The 23,694-nt window shown below is 40.9% G+C and overlaps 1 protein-coding gene across 2 annotated transcripts in view; it reads right to left on the reverse strand.

Annotated features, from left to right (window-relative positions):
• cacna2d2a (calcium channel, voltage-dependent, alpha 2/delta subunit 2a) overlaps positions 1-23,694 on the reverse strand; it is a 105,769-nt gene that overhangs the window by 35,927 nt on the left and 46,148 nt on the right. For both annotated transcript variants that reach the window (XM_049733437.2, XM_049733436.2), the window contains exons 4-6: positions 15,743-15,802; positions 4,088-4,132; positions 783-921 (exon numbers count right to left, since the gene is read on the reverse strand). In XM_049733437.2, coding sequence (XP_049589394.1) covers positions 783-921; positions 4,088-4,132; positions 15,743-15,802 — 244 coding nt within the window. The remainder of the gene's footprint in view (positions 1-782; positions 922-4,087; positions 4,133-15,742; positions 15,803-23,694) is intronic.

The following is a 23,694-nucleotide window of genomic DNA, read 5'->3' on the forward strand; positions in this document are numbered from 1 at the left end:
AGTGATTAAACGCGTGCTGCTGTATTTATTACAATACATGCAGAATGTAAATGTGCCCTGGCCTGCACATAATATTCAAGATTAGATGTGCTGGATAGTAGCTTGTAGGTAGTAGTTTTTCAATTTTTTTTTTTTTTTTGCCTTGGGTTGCAAGCAAAAATTTCAGTTACGAACTATGGTGGAAGCTAAATTCTAAATGAAGCATTTTGCCAGATGGTGAACAATTCTTCAAAAAATGCTTTCTTTAAGATGTTCATATAGCTAAATTGTAACTAGTCGCACTAAATTGTAGGGAGCAAATTATAAATATTAGTGGTTATGCCACAGTATTTATTTATTATTTTTGCATAACCATTTGGCTGGCGCTGGAAGCTATTATGTAGCTCGTGGGTAGCAATTTATAAGTTGCTTTTACTTTTTGTGCCAGATAGTTAGAAAGTGGTTGCAAATCATTATTCGTGCTTTTTAGCATGTAGCTCAGAATGATGATTTGTTGTTGTGATTGTGTTTGTTCTTTTTTTAATAAGTAAGAGGATGAGCACTTAACTGTGTACAGTTGGCCTCATAAAACACACAAAACAGTATGGCAGAAGTCACGTAGCACGTTTATCATTTTTAACCCCGCGGGTTAATTCCCAGGCAAGGAAGTCAACATTATGATTAGAATCTATTTTCGCTATGACAGAGAAGAGCAATTTAATGTTAATGAACGGAGTTAAAAGTCAGGCCGTCTAAATTAAAGCATCGAGCGGAGTGCTAATAACGAATGCTCGGATGCTTACAGCCTTTGTAGATGTCGGTCGGAATCTGCACGGCGCTGGATGAGTAGTTGACCTTGTTTTTGAAATTGGGATCGTCCACAAATTCCAGCTCCAGAGAAGTCGAGCTCTCCAGTGGATTTTCCTCTTCTCCGTCCTCCGTCTGCACACATACACAAGACAAAAATCAGCATACAATACAAGCAGGCAGATACAGCAATATGTGCAAATATGGTGACATATTCTGTCAGGGCCCATCTGTGCCTCTGGTTCTGCAAACACGGGCTTTTGTTTGGAGTCTATGCCGCCACATAACAAATACCGTCATAAAAATAGACAACCCTCTGCTTGTAACATTGAATCAACACTGCTTAAGTGCAGTTTCTGCTAAAAGACTACCAAAATTACTGACCCATACCACTTTTTGACACCTCGTGGAAGTACGGTAGCATAAGAGCAGAGCTAGATCCATTGATCGGCCATTTTGTTTGACCAAAGAGCCAAGTTTCTCAATAGTGGTGCAATTTGCATGGTGACTAAGCTGTTCAAGAAAAAAATGCTACACGCACAAAAATACATATTTTTTCCTTAACCCACTTACTCCTAAGCTGCGGATTTTGAGCAGGTTTGCTTTTACCCAAGGTTGAGTGAATTATTTGTGACCCAGGTTAATAATTGGATTTGAACTCTTAGAACTGTCCATTAGTACACCATGCTGCCCCACAAAAGGAAGTACAGTTAGATTTAATTTGATATCCAGTAAAGCCACTGAAATGTTTTCATAAGGCCGCTGTTGACGTGGTCCGAACAAAAACACCCATTCAGTACAATTAATTCACTTTTCTGTTAAGCAACAAATGTCAGTAGGTCCGTAGAGCAATTATTCTGAATTGATTGCCTGCTCCCAGTTCTTACGCAGCCTGTTAGAAGTACGCCGAGAGAACAAAAAATTGCCCAGCTGGAGCCGTTTACAGATCAAACCCCATAAAACAAAGACGTGGGTGGTCGGTTCACAATGGCGTCTGTTAACTAAACAACGACGAATGAAATGTGTGTGTGCGCTTTAGCTTTGAGCACGTAGATACACTCCCAAATGCAAGTTGCCCTTAGCTTCTTTTCACTCATTATTAGTCATACCCCATTAGCTTTCATTTGTTTAGACCAAATGCATATCTAAGAAGAAACAGATTGGATTATAACTCCTGCTTTCTTACAGGAGAAAAGCACATTATAATTCAGTATGAATTGTTGCTGTTTATATTTTAATAAAGCAGCGTAGGTTAATTGGATCTGACATGATAAAACCTGTTGTTTTTTTTGGGGGAAGGGGGGGCTTCCTTAAATCAAAAGAAGCACGTGTCCACGGCAGGGTGGTGATTGATGGGTCCGCTTTAATTGTCTATTAAAACGCAATTACAAGCTGGTTTTTTGGAATGAGCTGGGGAGACGTTCGCAAATAAAGTCACCTGAAGAGATGTATCAAAGTGGCCATGAAAGACCAACAACCACAAGCCAGAGAAACTTCTGTAACTTGCCTTAGATGGCCACACCAGGAAAATAAAATAAAATAAAATAAAATAAAACAGCAGAATGGCCTGTGTTGTATGAGTCTTCCATAGAACTTAAACGTCTGCTAAACAGCGAATGAGAACAACTATGTTTTCATCGATTGCACAATAAAATAAAAATAAGTTACTTTCTGTCCATCATAAATGAAATGTGATCTCAGTGGGTGAGTCATGGGAATTGGTTAATAACATCAGCACCATGATGTTTGTTGATTATGCAGCTTGACATAAATTCTGTCAATGTCAGGCAAGGAAAAGAGTCCCCTACCTCCTCCTTTCATTCTTTCTTTAGAAGAGTCCCAATCATAATTAACGAAGGCAGTATCTGATTAGCAAGTGAATAAATGCAGGCAGCAAAGACTGATTGGTTCATTTTCTTCAACCACCTACCACCTGTTATGCGCAAATCTTAACCCGATTTGTTTATTTTTTTTATCCCTTCCATAAATGGCTGAAGAGGCCAGAGATGACATTTGGAAGATTCTTCCCTTCATTCCTTAACTGATGTTAAGCTTAAGTGTGTGTCACTGTTTGTGCAGTGTGTGTGTTGTGACAATAAAGTGGGTACACACATACTGATAACCGGGCCAAATGTAAGCATTCTGGACAATGTCAGTAAAGGGCTGATAATCAATGCCTTGACAAGATTATCCTGAGGTGTGTGTTGTAAGAGTGATTTTTACAAGCTACTGCAAAGGCACTTTTCTCTCTCAATGGGTCATTGCATGCCAAATGTTTTATATGTCTTCCTGCTGAAACACATGATTCAAAAGACCAGGATGGTTATCCAGCTTCTGCACACTTTGCTGATTATCTGATAATTGCATACGGACATCACATGCTTCTTCATCATACAAAAATCCTGTGCAATAATTCACATAATAAGGAGTAAAGTGATCAAAGGAGCAACAGGAAGGGTAAAAAAGCACAGGACAGGTCGCAGAGATACTTACTTGACAGTCACCTGAATTTCACCCCACTGGTGAAGCCTTAATTGGCGGGGCTGACGAAGTCCCTGGGTGGGCTACTACGGTTTTCACAACCTCTGCATGACTTCATCCCCTCTAGCTTTGGGCGAAGGCAGGGTCAGTAAAGTAAGGGTCACGGGTGTCCCGCACCGAGTATATGCCGCGTTAATGATGACTGATGCTCTCCAATTAGATGTGCTGACAGGCCCTAAAGTGTCGTGTCATTAATCAAAGTGGTGGCGGATGAAAAGAGAATTTTGCAGCATGATTTATTACTCCTTCACCTCCCCCTTCATCCCCTTCTGCTCAGTTCCGTCTAAACATTTTTGGGATTCATCAAACTTTAGCCTGGGATATTCAGGTAAACAAACAAAAACAGCTGTGTCAGCAATGCCCAAAACAAACACATGGTAGTTGACCTGTATGGAATTTGCTGCAGTGGAACAGGACATACTACCATATGACAATTTGAATTCCAACGATCTTAAGCAGACCCCTGATTGTTTGTAGGGTTATGGTCAACTACCACCCACTCGCAACTTTTTGAAATAAGGCCTTGGGGAAAACAGCCCGAGTCACATGCATGCACGTAGGACGGGCCGTCGTTCTGCTACACTGCCTCACCACAAAGCAGCGTCATCGCACTAGAGATGGCGCTCACTGACGGCAAGATGCAGGGTAAGGGGACGGGACTTTAGGTTGGTTGGTTGGTTGGTTGGTAGGATTGGGCAGGCAGGCAGGAAGGACGTTGGGTAAGAGGGGAGGGGGTTAAAGCAGTTCGTTCTGTACTCACATAGTCTGAATCCGCTTTGGAATCGTAGTATGAAATGGCATTCTCCTGTGCAGAAAAGAAAGAGTGAAAAGACAAGCTGATGAGAGGAGATATAGAGGTGTCTATATCCGCCCCGAGTCCTGGAAGTGGGTAAGCAAGGAGAGAGAGAGAGAAACGGTCAGGGTTATATTCCATCATATACATGCAAGAATATAATCGGCATCACAGAACACAGCAGGAGTAGTGTGATGTGCAACGACAGAGAGGTCGCTGCTGAGGACGCCCCCGAAAATAGATGCAATGTGTTTGGCAAGTTAATGCCATGAATGTTGAAACAGTGATAGGACACTGGACAAACATGTCATGTGACAGATTTGATGGTGAATGAAGCATGGCAGTTTGGATTTGATAAACTAAGAATCTCAACCTATGACCGATAGGCGAGGTCAAAGCTGCATTGAGTTTTGTTGGATGCACTTATTAGCATTAGCATTAGGTTTACTGACCTCAAGGAAACATTGCTTTGCTTGAAGTGTGGTAAGGTTTTGAGTCATGCACAAATGTTAACATGCAACAAAAAGGCACAATTTGGTTGAATATCAAAAGGATCAAGTGAGGTGAAATCATGGAGAGAAAGGCGTGTCATGGTAAGGCTAGAAGATGACATCACGTCCTGGATGTCCAATAAGATCTTCTGGATGCTATCATATTTTGTGTACAAGGGTCACTCGGTTTCCAATGGCGTTGTTGGTACGTATCCTCAATTTGTACTTTTGTTGTAGTAAATGACAGGAAGTTCCTTGCGTGACCACAAAATGTCGTATGTTGGGAATATTATAAACCAAAGCCACCCTGTATCGTTGTAGCCTCACATGTATGTTCTTTAGCATTCAAATTGGTACTAGAATCTGCCGTTTGCGTTCGGTGAATACATTAAGTAATCAGCACCTGAAGCCCCGCCGAGCTTCTTAAAGGTCATTCGCCGGCATGGTGTCCACTTTACGGGGGAGCTAGCAGTTGACGACTTCAAGGGCACCGAACTGGCCGAGAAATGGAGGTGGTTGGTAGTCCTGCTGACTTCACCTAAAGTCCGGGTTTCCTCTTTAGTAGCCTCTCCATTGCAATATGGCCGCCTTGGCTCACCTCTAGTGCTAATCTGAGAATCAGCCGTCAAACGGGTTCCTAACAAACTCGACAAAAGCGCCCGTGTTATCGAAACCTCCAACGATACGAAACATGGGGTGGAGTGGCCTGTGGATGACGGACGTGGAAAAGGAGGGCTGACAACACATCTCCAAAGAACCTTTCCGGCTTTGTCGGAGAGATCAGGAAGGAAATTGTGAAGAGGAGGGGAAGGGGACGCCACTTCGGGGATCAGAGCGGATCACTCAGGGAGTACATTGGGTTCAGTCTCCGGGTCAGAATGGTGGCCGAGGTCGGGGAGATGTGAAGAGGATGAATTGGGAGGAGGGGAGATTGAGATGGGTGGCAAGTGTGGTAGGGGGTGGCGGGGTTGGTGGTTGCCAGGCACTAAAAATAGCCTCTGCAAAGAGAGATGTGCTGGAAGAGAAAGAGAGAGACGCTGTGGCAGTGCTGTTGAGTCTGCCAGCAAGATTGATCCACAGCCCAGTCCTGCTTGGACCAGGGCCTCACTTCCAAGAAGCCCAGAAAATGGAAGCCCAAAACATAACTGGACTTTACTGTGTCATTTAGTCTTGCTTAGTTCGTTTATTACAATGTATTTTTTCTATTCTATCTTTATTCTTGAACGTTGCACCCCAATTTCTTTCTATTTTGCCTATCAATTTTGAAAACCCCAGATCATTACACCTATTCCAAGTTCACAGTGCGTAACTGCAGAGTTTCTCTTTGACACAAAAGTCGCTGAACTAAAACCCCATCGAGGATGTTCTTTTTACCCACTAAACAGAAAACATTTTGCAAAAGGATGTCCATTTTCTGCGGTTTTTGCGTTGACTCTTCAGGCTGACTGTTAAACTCTCTTTTTCTATAAAGTACAGTCTATATTACACACACACACACACACACACACAGACACAGACACACACAATCCACACAAATCCATACAAATTCGCAGTGGCACACAACTAAAATCCACACAAAGCCTTACAAATTCCCAGTGGCACACAACACGCTATCAATAAATTAAATCCATTATACTGAGTGGACTCGCACACTCCAAATAGTAGACAAACACTGAGGGGACCAGGAGATGATACCGGCCTCGCTTCCCTTACATCACTTTTTCTTTATGATACAACGTTATCTAACTTATCTCTTAACGCTGGTTGCTCCATCTGTCCTCCTCCCTGGGCCTTATCTCCATCTTTCCAAATACAACCCCCCCCCCCCACACTCAACACCAATCTCCCCTCACCAATTTTTGATTTGAGCAAAAGCAGCAGCAAGTAGCACACAGGTAAGATGCCTACTGTTGCCGTGGGAACCGACCCTCTTTTCTTGATCAAAATGTGGCTGTCTCCTTGGCAGGGTTACAATGTTGTTTTTTTTTGGCCATCTGACCAGCTGCCTATAGCAATTTTTTTATTATTTCTTTTTAATCGGCATTATCATGAAACTCCTCACATGTAAACGCACCATTAAAAATATACCCTACGTGTATATATTGCAATGTCCCGGCCACGTGTTTGCAACATCAACTGATTTCTCAACAGGCCGACGTGGAAAGGTTTGACATTTGAGTGTGACAAGCGCTCAATCACGGCTGGAGACAGATTACAGTCATATTCATATCTCCTCCGGACACCTGCTAATGATTTTATAATTAGAGAACACGTTCCTCAGCACCTTGGCAACGCTTAGGGGGGTGCGCACATGCATGCAGGTGCACACACACACAAACGACACCCTTTCGCCTGGCCTCACAATGATTCCCGGCGCCAGGTTGGCTAATGGAAGCTGACATTACATCAAACACAATAAATGTTTTCATTTAGTGCACTTCATTAGCCAGCAGATACAGTAACATACTCACAAAAAACTATCAAAGTGGTGCTAAATTACAAATTAGTCAGGTTTGAGCCAATATCATCCTGATGTTACACAAATCAAGTACAAATGGATTTCTAGTAGTGTGTTTACCTCTAACATGTTGTTCTGCACTTCCACCCTACTGTGACATATCATTGGGTCTTTTTTACCAAATATTTTTCCCCTCGCTTATATTCTCCACCTATGACATGACCTGCTGGCAGCGGCAGGATCACACAATCATGCAGAAACAGTCACATCCTACTTTTGTCACCACCCTGCGACGTATCAAAGCCAAATGGTAAGCAGAGCTGCATGGGATTTTCTTGAATGATTAACGTTAGCTTTTGATTAGTGGAACATTTTCAATGACTTGGTAGATGAGAAGGTGTTTGTGTTTAGTGGGCTCACAGACACACAGTGTAGTGGTAAGTTGGAAAAAAAACATGCCTCCAGACTGAACACGCACACACACACACATGCACGGATGCACACACCGCTGCCTGAGATGCAGAAAAACATTCACACATGACTGACATGCAATTTCAGACACACAATTATGTGGATAGGAAAAATAAATGGAAAAAAGAAAAAGGAAAGAAAAAGAAACATCAAATGGAGAAAAGGGGAAAATAGGGTCTCATTTCTAGTTAATTACATCACATGTGTGCAAGAGCATGTAAAAGTGAGCTTCTTATGATGCATTTTTTTTTTCAAATGTGTGGCTGTGTGTTGAAGATGTGAAAGCTCTTTACCAAATGATCTTTTTTTTCTCTCTCTCTCTCTTTCCCCAATGCCATTTAGGGAATTTTAATTAGGTCTCATTCATGTCACTCTCATACATATTGGACCTTCGCTATGTGCGGGGGATTGAGATGGTGGCAAAAATCAAAAATAATTGACACCCACTGAAATGCATTGGAAAAAAAAGGGGCCGGGGGGGAATGCCCCGACTGAGTGGCCTCCATAAACTCAACTATTTGTATACACGCAATTAAAAATGTATTTTCACGATTCACAAAATAAAGCCTAGATTGAACATCTAAATCGCTTTCTAAACAACAAGCGGAATGAAATATTTTTTTCAGTTTTCTCTTTCTTTCCAGGCTCGACACCTCATTAAAAGCACCGGAATCCGTTTATGCGTCTACAGCTACGACGATAAGGAACGAAGGGCTTTGTCCCGCTGCACTCCGAAAAACGTTACGATCCCATTGTTGCCTGACAGGTCTCGATTGAGGAGCGGGGTGTTAACGCAGATAGCATCGCTCGCCGCATTGCATGGACATGGTGTCAGATAATAAATAAATAAATAAATAAATAAATAAATAAACAGGAAGCTTATAAAGCAACGCCAACGCCCCCTAAACAAGGCACAGATCTTGGGGGGAGACAAAAAAGGTAACTGAATAGTTCAGATGTCACTGGAACCCAAATGCAATTGTTTACCTTAGGGAGAAAGAATGATTTGATCCCATATTGAATTTGCAAGTTTGCCCACTTTCAGATAATTACATTTCTTTCAAGAATCTTTTGATCATTTTTAGTCTGCATTATTAGCTGTTTGCTAACCTTATAACAACTTTTGGTTTAGCGACCATAAAAATCACAGTGTGGTGATGAAACAATGAGATCAGGACCTAACACATTGGCGACCCGTTAAAGCAGTTTCATATGATTCACAAAACAAAATGTCTGAAACTTCCATTTCCCATGAGTCAGAAAATTGCATTATATTTTTCTTTTGACTTTTGTTTCCCCTCAGTCATTTTACCGCCGCTCGACCAAAGAGTGCACGTAAGTCAGCACCCTGCCCTCTCTGTATAGGCCTCCGAATGGGCCAATCAAAAATCAAACCTTGGCTAAAAGGAAACCTGTTATTTTCAACCCCGTAATCACTTCCATCAGATTCCTTGCCGTCCCTCACATAGAAATGACAAGTGAAAGGTTGCTTTTGACATTGCGTGCACAGCTGGCGCACAATCTGCACCAAGGACGCGGCTTAACCAGTGCATAATCACAATTGTGTATTCCTCCACCAAACACTTCATAAGTGCTGTAAACATCTACCAGTCACAACATTATGGCTGCCTGCACAATTTCTAATAATTATGACTCGCTCAGGTAACCAAAACTGAGACACAGCTCTCTTTTTGATGCAGTCTTGTGAGCTGATTTGGAATCTGACAGGTAGAATTTTTTTTTTCCTGAAATGTCATACTATGACTGACAACACATGGTAAAATCCGCATTGTGCAAGCTTTTTATTATATTTTAATGTTTGATAACTTGTTCCGACCTAGAACATTCTGGCCCGAAATCTTATTGGCACTGGGCTATTTGCTGCCCTGCTGTGACTAGAGAGGGAGGGGTGAGGGGGGTTCGCAGGTTCAGCCTTTCAAATAACATTTCATGGTTGTTGACTATGTGTGTGAGAGAGCGAGAGCGTGTAGAAATGTTAAAATCAAGGAAAGCAGCGGCACGGCTTGCTGGATTTCTCTTGCCTATTGATCGTCATCTCCTGCGAGGCAGGGTCATCGATCGACGGGATTTAGACATGGGTGGCAGCTGGAGGGTCCATACTTGCATCACAGTTGGCTAAACTCACACTGATACCTAAAGTTTTCTCCTGGTTCTATTCATGACAAGCTTATATACTCAATATTTGCTACATGTTGACAATCAGCCCAGTTAAAATGGATATTTGACGTCTATAATCGTCAATGACAGTGAATGAGTTAAACGGGGTACACACATTTTCCACTGCATTTCTACCGTTAAGAGTTGCACTTCAAAAAATTCCAATAACTACTAACAATGGAGATTAAAATGGCCTCTCCATATAATTACCATAGCAAAAGGATCTAAAGTCTGCAGAGAAGGCTTTTGGAATAAAACAAAAACAACATCTTAACCGTCTAGCGGCTTGTCATTTTCCTCAGGTAGCCAGTTCCCTTGCCATTATTTTCTTTCCAGGAACAAAACAGATGGAAGTCCATTTTGTGTTTTGGGAATGAGTGATAACACTGTTTATGGCTTGCTTAAAACACTCAGCAGGCGGAAAAAAAGAGAGGAAATTGACAGTGTTTAGTATTTGTGTTTACAAAATGTAGCCATGTTTATCACAGTTTGAAATAGACAGCGCTGCTCCTTGGAATTGTTTATATAGACTTGATTGAGGTGCTGCTGACACAACATGTTTGGTCACTATCACTCTTTTCTACATTTTTGCTGCAGGATGTCTGCGTCTCGTCTTCACATTGCGGAACCGCTGTGAACCAACTCGGGCACGAGGTCAAGCAGGATAAAATAATTGAACAGATCCAGCAGATGTTTGTTTGAGGCAGTACAATGTTTGGGTGGTTAGCACGTCTGTCTCGCAGTTCTGGGGTTCTGGGTTCGAATCCACACTCAGGCCTATGTGGAGTATGTGGGTTTTGTCAATGTACTAATGAGAAGTGCTCTGGTGTCTAGAAGATGGATGAATGAGCTCATTTGGCGATAAAATCCCTTATTTTTCAGAAGAAATGTCATGACTCAGGGTGTTATTAGCAAAACAAAATGAACAATGAAACTAAGACAAACTGCTCTTTCCTTTAGATTTCACCACACTGAATATGTGACTAATGTATAGCGTTACTAATGGAGCTGGTCGCTGTGAGGAAATCGTATTAGAGTGGCCAACACAATTTCTCCTTCTGAAGGGCCAATTATCTCAAACAGAGGCTCGTTGAAAGGTCAAGTGAACCGCCCTCCACCTCCTTCCTACTCTCAGCCCCTTGTACTTAAGGTCACGTCACAATTCCAAAGGGAACATTGGAGTCTTAAAAGCAAGTGTCAAATACTGCAGCTGGACATCGCTGGGAAGTGAAATGTCCACCCACGGGTTGGGATAATACTGATCATGTTTGGGTTCGCTAAATGCTGCTTGACTGTCCACATGTTAATCACAGGGCTGACATGAACAGATAATTTCCTGCTCACTTTCGCACCAATAGTGGATTTAAAGCAGAGTTTTTGCATTCATACTTACAATAACACCTATGAATAATTGAAAGTATTCAATGAACCTCAAATCGATGTGAATTTATTTTTCAGTACGTTCAGTAGGTCGTGTAGTTCATCTTTTGCTATATTTGTGCATTTGTTGTTTAATGTGACGTGTTCCTCTTTTCAACGATAAAAAGCTGAGTTACTGCTTTGCTCTTTATTATCCGCATTATGGTTCATCCTTTGTTCATACTTTTTGGCAAACCATTGGAGCAAAATTCAAGATGATGCAGAGAAAAGTTTTGATCACTCCTGGTGAGTGAATAGCTATTAAATCTCTAAAACTAATAATCTGTCATTTATTAGTCAGGCTAATGTGAATGTTTTTGAAAAAGTATGAACGTGGTTTAGGATGATATACATTTTATTTTTGAACTATCAATATAGACAATAATAAACTTTTCAAAGGTGGGCATCTATATTTTTTTGCAAATGCTTATTATTTGCAGCGATTCTTGGTCCTTTACTGCCATGATTAGCAAAGGGTCAGTGTTCACCGTTAGCCACAGCAACAAAATTGTCTGGCATGAAGGACAGCGAGAAAGAACAAGAGCAGTTGCGTCGTCCGATGATGAAAGGTCTGATTGATTAGCGAGTGATGATTGCACTAAATGGCCTGGAAGACGGCGCCGTCTTTGTTTCCGTCTTTTACTCTTTTTTGCCTTGGCGCCTCTCATTCCCTATTCTCATTCTCCCTATTGGCCTGGCTTTGTCACTCCCTTTTGCCAGTTTCGTCAAGCCATCAAGCAAGCCCTTTCCTTTTCCCTTTCCCTCTCTAATGGCAGCGCTATTAGCGCTAATGCATTTCAAACGTACAACGGCTGCCACATCACAATCTGATGGAAATAACACATCTCCTCACGATCTTCGCAATCTCTGTCCTTTCTCCCGGCCAATCTCGTCCAATGTGTTTGCACTTTACGTCAGCGGTGACAGGCCGACGGCCTCAATGTGAAACCAGACGAGTGCCAATAATATGTACACTGCGAGTGCAAAATATCATAACTGGTTTAAATTGAGGCTTATTAGATGTTTGTAAAAACACAGACGCTATTTTATGTTGACAGATATCCATTTTTTTTTTTTTCACGGGTGTGTTTGTCCTTTAAAAATAGTTTCAAGCAGGAGAAACAAGCTGACTGCTTGTGTAAAAAACATGTTGCCCTCAGTGCTCTGCAGTCCGTGCGCAATCAGCTGCTCGGTGGAAAACCGAGGGAACCACAATTATTTTATGGGCTGAAAAAAAAGAAAAGAAATGAGACCACGGTGACATGCCGAGGTGTTTTCGAATATCCCCCAGTCTGTGCCAACTTTCCATTTACCAAACAAACAAAAAAGGGACTTTTGATATTTGTCTCTGAAGCCGCCGCATGCCATCTAAGAAAATTGCAAAGATGAACCGATTGTGTTCCCTTTAGTCGCACAGGGGATGGGCATCTGACCTTGAGAAATCATCAGCAATCCCGACGCTTTAATGTCCATTTCACAGCCCATTTCATTGCAATGGATTTAAAACCCCGGACGACCATTGCGGCGCTTGTTACGATCAACATTGTGACATCGGGAATGTGCGCTAGTCAGAATGGTCGCGACACGATGCCCGGCGCCGCTGCTGCAATAACAGATGTGGTGAGGGACAGGCGTGCTGTTTATGATGTGATGATGTGCGATGATGTTATGTATTTTTTAGATGGACATAATGCCACGGGGTACGCACATGTGGAAGTCAGTAATCCGTGGCATTATGAGAAAGCTGAGATAATACGGAAAAAATGAATTGCAGACAGGAAAATAAAAAAACAAATGAAACATAAAATTACAAAATACAATGCTAACTTAATTTGTTAATTTTTTAACGTATTGGCTCCCCAATAAAACAAACTAAACATTTAGACCCAACTGGTATGCATTTCTTTTTTAGGCCGATTATATATAATTCATAAAATCACTTATTTTTGGGCCCTTAATAAATAAATAAATAAATAAATAAATAAATAAATAAATAAATAAATAAATAAATAAATAAATAAATGACTTGGGAAAATATGAATAAATAAATAAAAATACATACATAATAATCACAGTATGTTTAGTTGCCATTCGGATGATTAGGGGCTCCTTCTAAAAACGTTTCTCCTGTAAGGATGGTTGGAGCACCACTGGTTCGGAAAAGGCAAATTGCCCCACCGATTTTTGTGGAAACAGACTGTGCGTAATTCCGTTGACTGAAAAAAACTAAAGCTAAAAACATGATGTCCTTGGGGGAAATAATAATAATCAAACAAAATGCACTCAGCAACAATCATATTCATGCAGTTGGCGGTCCCCAGACGCATGCGCGCGCAATTAAATGCCCCGTCTGCCATGCATAAACACCTTTTCTGTGGCTTTGACAGGCTGCTCCTCCCGCCAGTTTAAAATGCACCGCTGCATCGCTCCTAATGTGCCCAAAGAGCATGCAGCTCTAATCTAATTAGACTGTCAGTCAGCAGAGTGTTCAGCCAAAAAGAAATTAGGAAGGCACCAAAAAAAATCTACAAACAAGAAGAATCTTCTCGAGAGGTTGAGGCATATCAAGTCCACCCACCCCTTCGCTTCCCCACCTGTTCTCCGCCTCTCGGAGATTTCTCTTTAATGGTTTCGCAACCGCCCCTGCTGGGATTCATTACCTGGCCTAATTATAAAGGCAAATGAAATCAGCTCCAATACATTATTAATAGAGGGGCGCTATTAGGATTCCTCTGCCCTATTTGCAACAATATGATATATTCCCACTGTTTTCATGGCTGATTAGAGTCATGTGCTGATAAGGAAAAAAGGTAAATTTGTGTGCTGGGTGGGAGGACGGGGAGAGGGTGAGAATGAGACTGGTCGCCGGACACACCAGGCGATGATTGTCGGGAAATTGGTGAAAATCTGCAGTACAGAGTTTTAGCACATTTCATTTTCTTAAACCAACATTTAAAATAAACATTTCAACCTTATATGAACAACAAATTGCAATTGCAAAAATTAACATATAACTTTTAAGTTTTTTTCCCTCCTACAGTGATTATGATCAAACAGTACATGATGTTACAGTGGCTTACAATAATCTTAAATATACTTTTTCTGCCTCACTTTTGATGAACACATCGACCTACTATACTACGCTATTTTAATGTAGTTCATTAAGGTTGCACATTTTGGGCTGTTTTTTTTTTTTTTTTAGGTATCACATTTTATTTTTATGTTCAATTAAAAGTTGACAAATGCTGTCATGGCCAGATGGTCGACAATGCGGACGTGGTCTAAAAATGGAGGAGAAAGAAGGAAGGAAGGCTCCCACGATAATGGAGAGAGGGGTTTATAGTAGCAATGAAGAAGTATTGATGGCGTATTGGATTCAGCTATGTGACTTAGACACTTTGAGAGCCAGACAGGCATCAAATCTCCCCACTAGCTGCGCGGGAGGGTCAAAGCCCAGCGCAGTCACTGGAACGCGGCGGCATCAAAGTGTAAGCCAGCGTGAATTTATATTCAATAAATTAGAAAAAAAAAAAATAACAAAAAGGACTTTGCAAGGAAGTGACGCTCATTATTATTCGTTTGAAATCAGTTAAAGCCTTTTCTCAAACAATCCCCTGGAGGCACAGGGGGGTTTAAAAATCCATTTGCGGGAAGTGTAGCATGACAGCGAACTCGTTTCCCTGGAGACAGAGGATATGACAGGAGGGAATGTGGATCTGCTACATACGTACTTGCGTGTGTGTGCGTGCGTGCGTGCGTGCATGTTTGTGGGGGGCATTTGAGTATTTACAAATTTGAGAGTCAGTGGTGCATGTGAGGATCACAAACAGTTCCATACAAACACACAAGCCTCTGCAATATTGTGTTTTTGGCTGTTGTTGTTGTTTTAAATTTCAAGAATAGAGCGCTGTTTTAAAGGTCAGCGAGAGCTTGCTATGTTCAAGTTGGACAGGGGGAGGCCTTTAAATGATACGAGAAGCAAAGAAAATGACAACCCCTCCTAGTAGGCAAGTATTGTGTGTGTGTGTGTACAAGTGTACTGGAGTCCTGTTATTTTTGTTTTTGTTGTTGTCTCTGTGATGCTGATCACATTAAGCAGGGTACACACATACCGTTTATCTGAATTTAAACCAGATTCTAATTGTAAATCTTTTTAATTCTTAAGATCAGAAATACTTACAACGCTAAAATAAAAATATCAAATAATCAGACCCAATGTCAGCAGTTTTCCTCCCTTACCATCAAAGTCAGTAAAGAAGAGTTAGAGACAGCTATGAAGTTACCAGATAAGCTTACAGTAGGCCTATCTTCATCTATTTTTTCCCCACTATTTCATATTTTTTATATTTTCCAACAGTCTGGATGCCCCGTGTCACTGCGTTGCCTCACTATATATATGTTAGCTTTCTCACATTTGATAAGCGGGCTGAGATGTTACAAATTTGTATGTGTGTACCCAACCGTACGTTTACAGGAGAAACGTAGGTGAGGTGAAGGTCTGGAAGATGCACCAGTTGCTCAAAAAGGAAACGGGAAGAGAAGGGAAGGTCATCCGAGGAAGGAAGGAAGGAAGGAAGGCAAAAGAGAGGTCGTGTCCTACTTTACCGTCACTCCGTCTTGCCACTTGTGATCCTTCTGAAGCTGCTCTGCCTCGTTGGCCAGTTTCTGGAAGGAAACACAAATCCAGTGGAGTGAATTCAGAATTTTATATGAGGCCAAGCACAGGTTAGAAAGCGTATTGAAAGCTGTTACTAAGAATTTACAAGACAGCTTTTGGGCTATAAAAACGCTCAACCTGTCTTTGTGTTAAAAAAAAAAAGACAAAATTAAAAGAACCCCTTCTTCCAAATGCTATAATGCTACTCCATTTGTCTTTCAAAATCACCTGAGCGAGCCTTTAACTAAAGGCAGCATTCTTCTCCTAATGGGAACATAGTCGAGTGAATCAACAAAATGAGGATCCAATTAGTGGATTGAAATTATTAACCCGGGAGCCTATAAATGTGTGTGTGTGTGTGTGTGTGTGTGTGTGTGCCTGTAAAAGAGGCTCACTGATGTTAATGAGGTAACCACGGTAAAACATGACATTGTTCAAAATATGGAAAATACAAGAAATTCTTCAAACTAGCCCATTGCATGCCGTTAGTAATCTCGTATAAAATCCTTCAAGTGGAAAAGCCACTTGAGGTAACCTTGAAATAATGACAGTGTATTCAAAGCCGACATTCTTTTCTCAACCCCTGTCAGGATCTATCATCTAGCTTCCCTTTCATCTTTTTTGATTTGTCCTTTCTTTTTTTCAGTAGCAAGAAACTCTTATCGGCACGAAAAAATAGCCCCCCCCCACCCTCAATGGGCCGAGTCGGCTATCATTCCTCTTGGACCTCATCTTATCCACGGCATTTTAATGCTGTCTCCCAAACAGCAATGCGTCTTCTGCGTCGACCCAGACGGATGAGCAAGACAAACAGCCAATGAATCAGAGCGAGAGTTGCGGGAAGCAGTTGTGTGAGTCGTACTGGTGGCTGGAACCAAAGCAGCTTAGAAGAGCACCAATAGAAACCACCAAGGGAGCTGACCCCACAAGTGCCTGATTGTTATACCGTCGTCGTCCATCTATGACGCGTGATGGCCCTATTTGTCACCAAGCCTTCTGGCAAGGTCAAGAAATATAAACACAATGGTAATGGATGGTGATGTCTGTCCGCAAGGTCTACGCACATCCTATGTGAGCTAAAACACGCAGTCGCACACATTTTCTTGATTGATGGTCGGGAACTGAAATTAATTTTATTCAGAAATGGAGCAAAATTTGCATGAAAAATAGGCACGCCAACACAATGCTAGCTAGGAAGCCACCAACTAGCAGACAATTGTGATGATGGAGTGGCCTTGCTTCCTCATTTGACTTTTGACAGAATTCATTAGTTATTTCTCAACATTTACTGTGCCAGAAAAATCAAACCATCACACACAACCATTCGTCCATTTTCCGATCTTGGTGCCGTGTGTTGGAGTGTATTGAGAAGCTTCATTTAGATAAAAGTATCTTGGCATCTTGTTGCTATGATGAGGTGAGTTCAAGTTCAAGTTTGGACAAAGGTTGCTGCAATCCTTTAGGGAATTCAGACCCGAGAATGGCGGTAACTGGGCGGACCACCCAAAACTGTTTATTTCCCGTCTTGATATTTACCGCAGCCCGTTGAGGCAACGAGCCATTTAAATTCGAATTAATGGGACCCTCTTCTTGTTTGGAGCGAAATCCAATTTGTCTCCCTTGCTTAAAAATAACATTGTGACAATAAAACATAACCTCAATAATAAAAACCATCACTGATTGACAGAAGAAAGTTCTTAACAGCCAATAAATCCATTTTGTCACACCTCTCGCTCTAAGTGTTGACTTGCAAAAAAATCCAAAGATGCTTGTTGCTGTCATAAAAATCCTCCCGCTGAAAGGTTGAGTTGCCTCACTGTGAAATCACAGAAGACAGCAAACAAAAATAAATCAAGGTGAGGCTCATCTTTAATATTCATTAAGGTTCTGTTTGCTCGGGTCCAGCTCAAGTCTTTCCTGGCGAATGACAGCACACTGGGGACAGGTGGCGTCGTGCTGCGCTAAGCGTCAACTTGACACCGGACCACCTGCATGATTGCAGCGGCCCGTTGAGGCCCTTCCATTGAAGCATTAGCTTATAAAGGACACTCACTCCACAGCGCCTGTGTTATCCGGACACACACTCTTGCAAAACAGCTCCACACCGCGTGTGTTTGAGCCAGAGGGCACTTGAGAGAACACAAGACTGTCTTGTACGTGATTGCGGTCTTGAATGCAACCACTTCCAAATGACCCCGCTGGGGTTGTTGCCGGATGGGGATGGACAAAACCGAGAATGACTCGCCCGAGGCCACTCGTTGTGATGTGTTGAGGGAAGGGCGTTGCTAAACTGTTCACTGATTGGCTGATATGGTTCGTTCCAATTAAAGTGGTGAATCAGGGCACGGTCGAGAACATCTTGTCCGTGCGGTACACAATTTGTATTCATATATTTCTGCAAAACACGAGGGCAGGAAGAGACTTAGCACGAGCTTGAAATGATCATTTCTGGGAGGTGCAACCTTCATTTGGTTCCTAAAAAGTCACTTTCTGAGAGAAGTCCACAGGTTCAAGATCATCCTACAAATGTATCAATATCAAATGTCAAAGACTTTTTTTTTTTTTTTTTTCAAACATGTCGGCCTGTTTTTGACCATAAATGAATCTGACATGGTTTCTGCACCCAATATCTGAAGCGGGCCACTTCCCTGAAGGCGTTGCTATGAGAATTCGGCATCAACCGGGTCCTGAGAAGGAAGCACTTCCCCCAAGGCAACTTTCTACTGCGCTTCATCTTAATAAATGGGACTATCACGTTGGCCCAGTTAAATTTGTGTAGCACCACATTGTGTGTTAAATGTGTCAGCCTAGTCATCCTGGATCATCTATGGATTAACAGCTATGGCCAATTCTCTTCACTGAACTTGACCAGCATGTTTTGAAACATGGGAGAACGTTTGAGGTACATTGTGGTTTTTATTTCGTTAATGTTACATATCTTTGCGCGCTTCAATTTTTCACAGCAAGATGTACTTGAAATGACACATTGTCAAATCTTAATGGCACTTTTTTCATCTTGCTTTATGGCAGGATATAATACAGCGTCGAAATGAGCGCACTTGTTCCACATAAGTGGGCTTTGTATGGGTCATTGTTAGTAATGGTACATTTTATTATTTCTATCTCTCAAATGGCACTACAACTACAAGAAGATTTTTTTTCCCATTTGGGCGTCTTTCTTTTTCAAGACGGTATTGTTTCTAAAGATAAACACCATTACTTTTTAGTACCTTAAGGGGAAAGCAATTCATATTGTGCCTTGTTTTGCATAGACAATATACGCACATGCATCATCATACCCTGTGAAAGGAAGAAAGGACAGTGTGGAATGAATACTAACCCTATATAAAAATCTTTCATCAGGGAGCAAGTTTGATCCAAAATACACTCAAGGAAACGGTAGGCCAGATTGATTAATACGACAGCTCATTTAATCAGCCAAAATTGGCTGTTTAAAAAACGATTTTTTTTAAAACACATTGCAACACAACCCCCCTCCCCCCAAAGATAAGCACATACATTTCCCCTCACACCCGTCCAGAAAATCACCCAAAATTAGCCAGTTTCTTGTTGATTATTTTTTATTTTTTATTTTTATTAAGAACAGTCAAATGTTCTGCCTGTAATATCTTCATTAAGAATTGCGGGAGCACATAATAAGAAATTTAAATTTTTTGGTCCAAAATAATCCATGTCAAATTGGACCCTAATTATAGATACTGCAAATGTTCTTTTTTTGATGAGGTCAAACTACAGAGAAGGTCTGCTACACTTACCGTTTAAAATCAAAGACGCCCGTGTAACATATTTAAGTCATCATAGTTTAACCACTTGTACATCAAGCAGGGATGTTCCTCTGGTACCATAGTGTGAAGCTGCCAGTTTACTTTATGCGCTGATGCACTTGGAATAATCAGCAGTGTCAGGTCTGCACAGAGTGCAGCAGACATGATACATTTTAGGACAGCATTACTCTCGTAAGACATAATCATAGCAGGCATCAATATGTGTTAATGCATATTGTATTGAAATGGCAGCGCGGTGACACGGCCCAAGGGGTCGGCCGGCTCAGCGCGTGGTGCAGTCGGTCCATTAGGGGGCAGCAGACTGAGTCCCGTCAGCCGGTGGAGTCTGCCGGAGCGAGAGCGGTCCGCTCTAAACTCTTCATTCTGTGTCCTCCATTCGGCTGGGATTAAGGCCAATCATAGAAATCACTGAGTCAGAACCGTTCCTCAATAACAGATGGAGGGACTTTCCACTCCAGAATTTTAAAACCCTCACAGACAAACTGGCTTTCGCTTCGCACCCTCACCCTCCCTCTGCCACTTATTGCATCTATACCTTTCGTTTCTTCCCCCTGTCCGTCGTCTGTATCGCTCCTTCCCTAGTTGGGCTCTTTTATCCTGCCATCTCATGCCATTTCTTTCCATCGGTTTCACTTAACTGACCTGAAACTTTCCCCGCAATAATCCAGCAACAGCCAAGGCAACTTCAAAAACAATTTCAATTGACTTGAAATAGTGCAAAAGTCAAATTTAGGGCAGGTTTTAGCATTATTTTTTATCAGGGCCATGGCGGGCACAACTTCATTTTACATTCAGGTCAATAGTGAGAAGTAACACATACAAATATTTTCTTGCTCTACTGTAGGATTCGGCATTTCATGGAAGTATTTATTTTACTGAACACATTTTGCCACCTCTGTGGGTCACAACCAAATATGGGCTGTCCTCTTTTGAGGAATCCAATAGTGTTGAAGTCCATAATGAGGAGCAATAATTATGCTTAATTCCAGGTCCCTGATCGCTGGAGAGGCAGCAGGGTATTGTCGTGGTATTAGCCAACTCTGTGTGTTGGATGGGTGGGAGACCCCGGCTTTGTTCTGAACTCCAAAGCCCGTATGTGGCAGGCCCAATAGTGGGGTGGGGGGCTGGGGGGGGGGGGGGGGGGGGGTAGTGTGGCGCCATTGTAGCATGTGCCGAGATAATCCCTTGCCTTTGTTTCATCACGTAATCTTTCTCTTCCACGATGGAAATGTTAGCACTCTTCTTACGGTCCCAAAAAAGGGTCCCACAACCATGCTCAGCTGTTTCCACGGAGACAGGATCAGGATGATTCAAAAAGCGCCATCAACCCACAGACGGGGAGAATTTACTGTCTTTTCAACAGAACAAAAATCCAGCACCAGGCTTTTCTTCACTCTACACTTGCCCACAAAAGTCCATATTGCTGCAGGAGATTGCCAGCATTGTGCTCTGGCTTCAACTCCACCAAACAGGCAGCTGTAATTACTTGCGAACAATATAGTCTCTCTGCAGACGGCAAGATCTTACATAAAAGGTTTGGAAAATAATGATGATTAGTGCCTTCAAGTGCAGTCTACTTCAGTTATTATGAGGATTAATATAAAGTGCACGTTAAAGTACACCTGTACTATTTAATGGACAAGAACGCCTGAATATTTGAAATGACATAAGTGGCAACTTAAGGCCAATTGATTGATTGATTGATTGATTGATTGATTGATTGATTGATTGATTGATTGATTGATATCTTTATTTCGAACATCCAAAACAAAAAAGAAAAAACAAAACAAATCACACTCTAAAGTGCCACATATAAGTCCATACAACAAACAAACAAAATATAAACCAACAAACAGAAAAAAATACATAAATAAATAATAATAATAATACATAAGTAAATAAATCAGTAAAGAATGCTCGAAAAGGAGTAGGAAGAAGCATAGCTTTTTAGATTCCTACCCCTTTCTCACTTTATCCATTAAACCAATGATTCAACATATATTGTAATTCTACAACAGAACACAAGTAGATACACTTTCACACTTATTTTTCTGTTTCATTTTAACTTGTGTGTAGCCCTTTGGCACTTTTAGCCTTTGTACCCGCTAAACAACATATTTTTGTACATTCTTTTAAACTGGTGGATATTTGGACTTTGCTTGAGTTCCTCACTTAGATTGTTCCATAGTTTGACCCCAGTTATAGTGATGCAGAAACTTTTTAAGGTTGTTCTTATGTTTAAGATTTTGAAGTTGTGATTCCCCCTTAACTTATAACCTCCCTCCCGATTCCTAAATAAGTTTTGGATATTTTCTGGTAGTTGTTTTGCTTTTGCCCTATACATGATGATTGCTGTTTGGTAAGATACTATGTCAGTGAATTTCAATAGTTTGGATTGTATGAAAAGTGGATTTGTGTGTTCCAAGTAGTTGACTTTATGAATAGTCCTTATTGCTCTTTTCTGCAGAATGATAAGTGGCTGTAGTGAAGTTTTATAAGTATTCCCCCAAACCTCAGCACAGTAATGCAAATAGGGCAAGACAAGAGAACAATAAAGTGTACGAAGTGAATGATAATCCAGTAATTCTTTTGCTTTGTATATGATTGCCATGCTTCTTGAAATTTTAGACTTTACGTTTTTGATGTGTGGCTTCCAACTCAGCCTGTCATCTATTATAACCCCAAGAAATGTGTTTTCCTGCACGCTTTCAATTTCAGTCCCATCTATTTCTATTCGTATCTTTATGTTCGCTTTGCCAAATAACCATAAAATTGGTCTTACTTACATTTAATGATAATTTGTTCCAGTCGAACCACATTTTTATTTTTTTCATTTCCTCATTCAACACTGATTCCACTTGTTGGATGTTATCACCTGAACAAAAGATATTTGTATCATCTGCAAAATTGATGAGTTTGAGTTCTTTAGAGACTTTGCACATGTCATTTATATACGAAATAAATAATTTAGGGCCTAAAACTGACCCTTGTGGAACACCACAAGCTATGTCCAAATATCCAGAGCAGTGATTACCCAACTTTACATACTGTTGCCGTTCTCGCAGATAATCCTTTATCCAGTCTAATACAATTCCCCTTATCCCATATTTTTCTAATTTATTGAATAGTATATTATGATTAATTGTGTCAAAAGCTTTTTTGAGGTCAATGAAAACTCCCACTGCATGTCGTTTGTTATCTATTGCATCTGTGATTTCCTCGATTGATTCCATTAATGCCTGTGCTGTTGATCTGTTTACTCTAAAACCATATTGGTTCTCTGCAAATAATTTATGTTTTTCCAAAAATCCATCCATTCTACTGTTAAAAAGCTTTTCCAATATTTTTGAGAGTTGTGGCAATATTGAGATAGGTCTGTAGTTTGTAAAAATGTGTTTGCTCCCAGTTTTATAAAGAGGAATGACCTTAGCAATTTTCATCTTCTTTGGGAATGTACCAGTTAAAAATGACAAGTTACAGATGTACACAAGTGGCTTTGAAATCCCCTCAATGATTTGTTTAACTAACATCATATCAATCCCATTGCAGTTGGTAGATGTTTTATTTTTGCATTGCTTTACAATGTTAATGATTTCATTTTCATCAACTGCCTTTAAAAACATTGAGTGAGGATTCCTTTCTATTAATTTATCTCTGTTGCCTACATCTGGCGCTGGAATCGGTATGTTTTTTGCTATTTGAGGCCCAACATTTACAAAGAACTGATTAAAACTGGTTGCTACTTCTTCCATATTATAATTTTCAGTATCATTTATAACAAAATATTTTGGTAATTTGTGTTGTTTGGTACCTTCTCTAATAATGTGGTTTAGGAGAGTCCATATCCCCTTAATATTATTTTTGTTATCCTCTAATTTATGCTTATAATATTCTTTCTTACTTAATCTTATAATATTGGTTAATTTATTCTTATATCTCTTATATTTATCTTCAGCGCCTTCTGTTCTCTGTTTTATGAAATTCCTATAGAGTAAATTTTTCTTTTTACAGGCATTTCTTAAGCCTTTCGTCAACCATGGACTGTTCTTATATTTAGTTTTTTTATTATATTCCTTGATTGGACAATGCTTATT

The sequence above is a fragment of the Syngnathus scovelli genome, chromosome 11, assembly GCF_024217435.2.
Source record: "Syngnathus scovelli strain Florida chromosome 11, RoL_Ssco_1.2, whole genome shotgun sequence".
NCBI classification, from domain to species: domain Eukaryota; kingdom Metazoa; phylum Chordata; class Actinopteri; order Syngnathiformes; family Syngnathidae; genus Syngnathus; species Syngnathus scovelli.